The 8,100-nt window shown below is 37.0% G+C and overlaps 2 protein-coding genes across 2 annotated transcripts; one reads left to right on the plus strand and one right to left on the minus strand.

Moving 5' to 3' along the window:
- Positions 1–993: 993 nt before the first annotated feature.
- On the minus strand, positions 994–1,900 carry LOC116006874 (uncharacterized mitochondrial protein AtMg00810-like). Its single transcript, XM_031247378.1, has 4 exons — positions 1,798–1,900; positions 1,489–1,755; positions 1,307–1,392; positions 994–1,065 (listed from the first exon to the last, which is right to left on the minus strand). Exons 1-4 carry the CDS (start codon positions 1,898–1,900, stop codon positions 994–996), a joined length of 528 nt encoding a protein of 175 aa, XP_031103238.1.
- Positions 1,901–3,680: 1,780 nt separating this feature from the next.
- On the plus strand, positions 3,681–6,326 carry LOC116007526. Its single transcript, XM_031248234.1, has 2 exons — positions 3,681–5,247; positions 6,060–6,326. Exons 1-2 carry the CDS (start codon positions 3,752–3,754, stop codon positions 6,229–6,231), a joined length of 1,668 nt encoding a protein of 555 aa, XP_031104094.1. The 5' UTR covers positions 3,681–3,751; the 3' UTR covers positions 6,232–6,326.
- Positions 6,327–8,100: the final 1,774 nt, after the last annotated feature.

The following is an 8,100-nucleotide window of genomic DNA, read 5'->3' on the forward strand; positions in this document are numbered from 1 at the left end:
ATTATGCCAACCTTCTGAAGTGCACTCCATGGCTTCTAAGACATTTTGTCCTACTTTACCCATGCTTAAATGTTTGATTAATTAGTTTGCTACGTTGTTGTAACAATTTATTGTTTCAAAATGTTAAAATGAAAAAAAAAATTACTTTGAGTAGTTTTTTCGATTATCTTTTTGATAAAGTCATTTTACATGTAATCAGCTATCAGTTAACATTTAATTTACCAAACATCTCTCTACAATCAGCTAATACTATCAATTAATCAAACTCACTAACTCAATCATGTGACATCTATAAGCTAACAAGTATTTACTAAACACCCTCAAAATTTCCGGTAAACAATTATATCTAAATAGCAATTCCTTGTTGAACTAAACGTCATTTATTAATCTTTATGAAAGACGTACACCTTATTAGTATTCTAAATTTGTTAGAATTATCCTTAAAACCACAATATTGCTTAATCAAGATACGTAAGTATCATAATATTGATTTCCACAAATTCGTAATCCTTATCTTCACGTATCAAAAACTTATTATTTTAGTTGCTATTTAATTAGATCAAATGTTCATCCAATTCACACGACCAAGTTAAATTTGAGATGATATTCCCTTATCTTAGAATTTAGAATTTAAAAATTTACTATTTGTTGGGCGGATGCATGATGGTCAAATACAACATTTCGTCATCGAAACATGGTGTTGACTGTTATGAAAATATAAGAAAATAAATGTAGGCATTTATTACTAACTACAATTTTTGGTGTAGTGGTAAATGCTTGATCTAACAATTAATATTGGAGCAAGTCACTAATGGTAGGTGCATTAAAACGTTTGAAAGCTATGGATGAGAACTATTATATTGTATTGGAGTTCATCAAATATAACTGTGGGAATCAAGAGTATATATACAAGAGAATCACAACTAAACTAGAACAGAGAATCATAACTAAACTAGAACTGAGACTTATAGTATGACTCTATTATGTAGAGTCCTAATACTCCCCCTCAAGCGGATGGTACGGAAGTAACCTAAAGCTTGTCTCGTAAAAAGCAGAACCGGGGACCTGCGAGTGACTTGGTGAAAATATCAGCTAGCTGATCCTTAGTAGAGATAAAATTCACCTGAATGTCTCCTGCAGCCACTCTGTCCCTCACAAAGTGATAATCAATCTCGACATGCTTTGTGCGAGCATGAAAAATAGGATTGGCACACATATAAGTAGCTCCAAGATTGTCACACCAAAGTTTGGGCACTGGAAGAGGTGAAATTCCTATTTCTCGCAGCAAAGAGAGAATCCACAGAACCTCAGCACATACATCTGCAAGAGCTTTGTACTTCGCTTCAGTAGAAGATCTAGCAACAGTCCTCTGTTTCTTGCACACCCAGGACACTAGATTGGTTCCAAGAAACACAGCATGCCCACTAGTAGACTTTCTATCCGTAGGACAGCCAGCCCAGTCAGAATCTGAGAACGCATGAAGTTCACCTGAATTGGACTTCCGCAAACGCAAACCCAAATCCAGAGTACCTTTGACGTACCTTAAAACACGTTTCAGTTGCTCCCAGTGAGCAGTGGTTGGAGCATGCATGTGCTGACAAAGCAGATTAACGGCAAAGGACAAATCTGGCCTTGTGACAGTCAGGTACTGCAGCGCACCTGCAATGCTTCGGTATTGCGTGGGATCATCATATGGATCTGTACAGGTAGAGATTGTCCTTGAGGTCGTAGTAGGTGTAGACACAGGTTTGCAGTCTGTCATACCAGCCTATTTAAGTATGTCAGTCATATACCTACGCTGAGAAAGCAACACTCCATCTGCACACTTGACTGTTTCAATCCCAATGAAGAAACCAGGCTCACCAACAATAAGCCGAGCACGCCCGAGATACTCTGCCATCGACGAATCTCCTTGCCGAAGACCATGGAGTTGGCTGAGCAAGTGAAGTTGGCGGGATTGGGAGGCGGAAGCTAGAGACTGCTCAATGGCATCCCNAGCCGACGGCGATGGAGAGCACCTCCTCGGACAGCGAAGAAACAAGGAGAGATAGCAACCCTTGATCACGGCGAGACCACGCAACAAACGCCGGATTCCGAACGCGGGCAGCAGCAGCGGACGTTGTAGCAGCAGACACGGCAGGGAGGAACTCCTTCGGGTAAGGACACGATCCATCAACAAGATCAATGAGATCATGGCCACGTAGGAGAACCTGAGTACGCCAAAACAAAAAATTGCGGTGGTTGAGTTTGATGCTAATGTAGTGATGAGCAGACGAGAGCGACGACACGGGAGCAGGCGCCGCAGAACTCACAGCAACATCTGAAATGGTCCGTTCAGAGGCAGAACCGTCATTCGCAGCCATGGGAACAAGGATGAAACCCTAGCGACTGATACCAGATGAGAACTATTATATTGTATTGGAGTTCATCAAATATAACTGTGGGAATCAAGAGTATATATACAAGAGAATCACAACTAAACTAGAACAGAGAATCATAACTAAACTAGAACTGAGACTTATAGTATGACTCTATTATGTAGAGTCCAAATACTATGTATGTTGTGTAATTGAGACTGACAAGTGCGCGGCATCGAAATGTGAAGTTATTAGTTATTATGCAAATATCTAACATTAAGTCTCGACAAGCTTAACGAACCGCACACGTCACATAAGTTAATTGTTCATGCACTCAAATTGGCTAAGGAGAAGAACCAACCATGGACAAGGATAGCCTGGCCTGCTCGCCCTTACACATAAAAAGTGATGGATTAAAGCAAATAACTTGTGAAAATATTTTTTTCAATCATTCAGTTATGTAACTTTAATCGGTTCATTCGTTTGTCTCCGTGTTTCATTTGTTACAAAATACCCCTTAGCTTCATTAAAAGAATTATGATTTTCATCTATTGAGTAATGGAATCATGAATATAATCTCCATTAAAAGTTTATGAATTCAATGATTAATTAATAGGTGTTTTTGGTAAAAATCATATAGGGATGTATTTTTTCTAATGAACATTTACAATTTCATAACTTTAATTTTCTTCTAAATACTGTCTACTAAACCACTAAGCTAAAGTACATTTATAATTTCATAATTGAAGAGACAGACTGTAACTTCTGTTTTTTAATTTTTGTACAATTCAAAATATATATATTCTTCAAGGATTAAAATAAATAAATAAATGAAAACTAAATTGTATACTTAAAAGAGTAATAATACATAATTCATAGAATGTTTTTACGGGATGAAGAATTGGTCAAAATTATTGTAGTTTAGGAACTCCGATCTCAAGTATTCACACGAAGGATCTATTTCCATTTCTGATAGTGACAGAATTCAACACACTTGAACCAACAAAATACCATCATTGTTATGCCTCCGATGTGGAAATATTTAAGTGAATTTGTACTCCCATTATCTTTTATTTATTTTTAAATCTACAACCACTATTTGAAGGTGTACACAGGTAAACTCCACCAATCCTAATCGACACAAAACTGACTCAAATTAAAAATGCTTATTAATTGACAGTTGAATCTGATGTCTTATAATTATATATTACCAAACTAACAGTTCGACCAACTTGACTATGGTTGCATCTATCTCCAATTATTCTTAATTAATTCACATTCACATTATTTATAAAAAGAAAGAAAAAAAAGTCCAAACGCGTCTCTTAAGTCTTAACATGATAATCCACCGCGCACCTCCTCTAATCTCTCCTGTGGCTGTGGGGACCCCTTGAATGTCCTCCGAAGCTCCATTTCTCCACCCTCAAATACTCCCCATCTCTCCTCTGTCCCTCAGCCCAGATCAGAAAACACCGCATTTCGATCGCCAACGTTGTACACCCGCCAAAAACAATCCACCTTGGCCTACGACGCAATCGAATACATGGTTTTTGCTTAAATCCATCATGGGTTGTCTCCCGGAGATTAGTTCGCGAGTTCATGATCACCGCGCCGAGGCCAAGAATGACGACCAATTGGGTATTCTCGCCTTCGAAGCCGCCAAAACGATGTCGCGCTTACTCTCCCTCTACAAATCCCTCTCCAATAACCACCTCGCAGTGCTCAAGAAGGAAATGAAGTCCCAGGGGGTCGCGTTTTTGAACTCCGAAGACGATAATTTGCTTTTCAGCCTCGCCTGCGCCGAGCGGCTTGAGGAGCTCGACAAGATCACCACCGGCGTGGCGCGGCTGAGCCGCCGCTGCCACGATTATGAGCTCAGCCGGTTCGACCTCGTTTACACCGACCTTAAACTCGGGGTCGTTGAATTTGGGCGGTTAGAGTACGGGTCGAGGGACGTCCAGAAGAAGGTGGAGAAGATGGAGAAATTGGTCTCCGCGACGGCGGAATTATACGCCGCCCTGGAAGTTCAGGCGGAGATTGAAATTTGCGAGAGAAAGACGAAGGATTGGAAGGGAAGGGCAAATTTGGAAATATTCGCCCAACGGGTTAAGTACCAGCGCAAGCTTGTCCATCATTACAAAGAGATTTCTTTGTGGACAAAAACGTTTGATATCTGCGTCGGGCTCATGGCCCGAATCGTATGCATAATCTACGCCCGGATATGTTCGGTCTTCGGGCCGTTTTTTCCCATTTTGCCCTCCTTCCCCTTACGCAAAACTCCCTCTCCGGATATCCGGCCCGATTATTGCTTGATTGAACCTATAAAGGAAAAAATCACTTCCCATTCCGGCCCACTTACGTCAAAGGCGGAGCCCATTTCCGTTCGGTTTTATAGTCGAAAATCGGTCTTTTTCTTTCGGGGAGAAGACCCGTTCGGAGAGTCTAAGAAAGACAGAATTCTCCACGCCGCCGGCCCAACAACCGTGGGCGGGTCGGGCCTAGCATTACGCTACGCAAACGTCATCCTATCCGTAGAAAAATACCTAGACCCGACAATATCAATGGACGAAGATTCCCGCGCGTCGCTCTACCAAATGTTGCCGGAGAATCTAAAATCCTCGGTGAAATCGAAGCTGAGAAAGAGCATGAGGTGCCGCGACGACGACTCGTCGTTGGCGGTGGGGTGGAGGGACGCGCTGGGCCACATCATGGGGTGGCTAGCGCCGATGGCGCACAACACCATTACGTGGCAGATGGAGAGGAAATTCGAGAAGATGAGATTCGACACGAAACCGACAGTTCTGTCGTGGCAGACACTGCATTTCTCGGACAAGGAAAAAACCGAAGCCGCCATTGCCGAGGTTTTGGTTGGGTTGAGTTACATTTGTAGGTATGAGAAATGCTAATAGCGCGCGGAAAGACAAATACTTGCTAGTTAGGATTGGGAATTAGTTGGAATATTTCAATTAAAACACACATCTCACCATTGTTACTATTCTTTGATTGATTGAATTCATTTAATTTTTGTTTGGAAGGGATTAGGTTTAACTTTTTGAATTGAAATATGTTTAAAAACATATATGTGTGTTGGTATAATCAATTACAAAGATAAATTATATAGGAAAATGATATATGTACTCTAAGGGAGTAAAACTCTCGCCACATGTGTCTTGATTTTATTGGAGAAAGATGAAAAGATAGTAATAAAAAATGTGGCCTACATTATTTGAATGAATGAAATAGTGACATGTAAGTAGGGAGTATAAAATGGAGTAGAATGTGAAAGTATGTGTAGTATTACTCAATTATATTGTGTTTACTTTTAGTTTATTTATACTTACAAATTGTTTTTAATTATACTTTTCTTCTTTAATTTTATCCTCTGTACTGTAAATATTTTCAGTAAGTAATTAAATATGATAACTAACTTGTATATTATATTATGATTGATTTCTTCTACACTAATAAATTCTTTTAGATTTTACAATTACTCCTGTTTTTTTTTAATGTTTTAGTTATTTCTATTATCTTATAAATAAAAAATGCATATTTAATACACTTTTGCATTGGCCTTTTAAGTCTATTTTAATTACTTTCCTAGCTACTTTAGACTTTGAAGTGATTTATGTTGATTTTGTATTATATATATGATTTCGTTTGAAGTAGCTGATGCATTTTTTTTTAATGTTTTTGTTGATTAAGGTGGCACATTGGGAAGACAATTGTTACAACACTCTTTGATAAGTCTAACATCGGTGCTTCGAATGATTTTCATCGTATAGGCAACCCAATGCATGCAAAAGCAAAACAAAAGAGTTTGAAGTCACAATTCTTGGCCAAGATGGCTACTGCTCAATGGTTTGGTCATATCTGAATGTAAAAATGTCTAATTATTGTGATTCTAAAAGCTTGAAAAGCCAAATCAAAGATTTAACAACTTTTATGAATACCACGAAGCTTAATTTTAAATTTTCAACGTTATAGAAGTCAAAATAAGTTATAAATCAAAGTTGTAGCATAGACAACTCTCTAGCATGTTGCAATGGTAATCAACTCAAATTAGGTAATAAAATATTTCATCAAGTTACACATCCAATGCACAAAAGCAATCATGATACGGTGAATTAAGAGAGAAATTAGAAAAATAAAAAATAATTGTAGAAGTGTATAAAAACAATTATGATTAAATAGTAATATTAAAGGTTTACAAATTTTGAAAAACATCTATTGTTATATACCATGTTTGGTTCTTTGGAACTACTTTGGGTAAATCAAAATATTCAAACCATTTGGATTGGTCTCTCGAAAAAGCAACATACAATTGTTTGTGACTGACTCTTGTTAATCGTCATTGCATAAGTGACAAATAGAGGGAATTGTCTTCTTTAAAATTTAAAAGGCGGTCTCAAGTCTAACGAAGATAATGATATTTTTGGAATCAAAACTTTATAACTTGCACTACTTCCGGATAATACCTTTGCTTTTAAAATATAATTTACAAGTTTAGTAATGAGCATCCTTGTGCCGTTACACGAACCAATTGAGTGGTCAATATTTCTCAATAATATAACCGGAGTACCTACTTTCAACCTTAGTTCATGATTAGGCACACCAAAACACCTAATCCCATTTAGAAATTTAGGCATGTGCGCATCAGCTAATAGATCAACATTAATTAGAATAAGATTTGCATGCGGCTCAAATATATATATTCATTGATAGAGTCAACCACATCAAGTGTTGGTGCTAGTATTGCACTCTTTTCCAAGTATATTGGGTCATCAAAAATTATGGAGTATGATGCATGTATAGGGGATATGCAGAACATATCAATGATTTTACATCCATCTGTTTGTCCTTGATTTTTTCCATCTCCTATATTCGCAATCCATTTTTTATCAAACATAGCACTTTACCGTACTTCCACAAGTAAAATGCATTTATTATTGCATTAATGATATCATGTATACTTTCTTTTGTGATAACTGGCAAAATTATCTAAAGTCTCTGCCGAATACAACAATTTTCCCTTCGAAAGGCATTTCTAAACTGTGTAGGTTGCTAAAACGCAATACATCACACATGTTTATATCTAGTGTTTCAAAGATGTATCATTCATGCTTTACCCCAAATTATATGTTTGCACTTAATAATGAGTTCTGGAATTTGGCTATCTTGTTTGATGTTACATGTTTAATTATTATTTGGATTTAAGAGAATTGCAAACCTTGAATGTGTAGTTTCTTCCTTCGGACAATAGTAGAGAAACTATATCACTTGAACTAATGTTAAGAATTATTTCTCCATGTGACCTCAATGTTGTTGACAGAGTTCTCCAAACAAATGTCTTTCAAGTTCCTCCATAATAGTTGAGGAAAAGAAAACTCCTCCTTGATTTGATTTTACATCACTTATTATTGTACACATCATGTTAAACAATGTAAGTTACAAAGGTATTATCATAGTAGAACTAATAATATCAAACAGTGAATGAAATATTAAATTAAATGGATAAATTTATACATTATATTGGTAGTCCAATATGTAACGTTGTTTATACAAGGGGTGATTCGCTACAAACGTGCAAACAAAATGAATAAAATAAGGCAAGCGAATGAAATAAAATACAATAAATAAATGAATAAATACAAATCCCAATGAAATAAACCTAAAAAAATATTTATTTACATAAGATTATTACAATTATCTTGGACAAAAAAAAAAAAAAAAAAAAAAAAAAAAA

This window comes from Ipomoea triloba, chromosome 15, assembly GCF_003576645.1.
Source record: "Ipomoea triloba cultivar NCNSP0323 chromosome 15, ASM357664v1".
NCBI classification, from domain to species: Eukaryota; Viridiplantae; Streptophyta; class Magnoliopsida; order Solanales; family Convolvulaceae; genus Ipomoea; species Ipomoea triloba.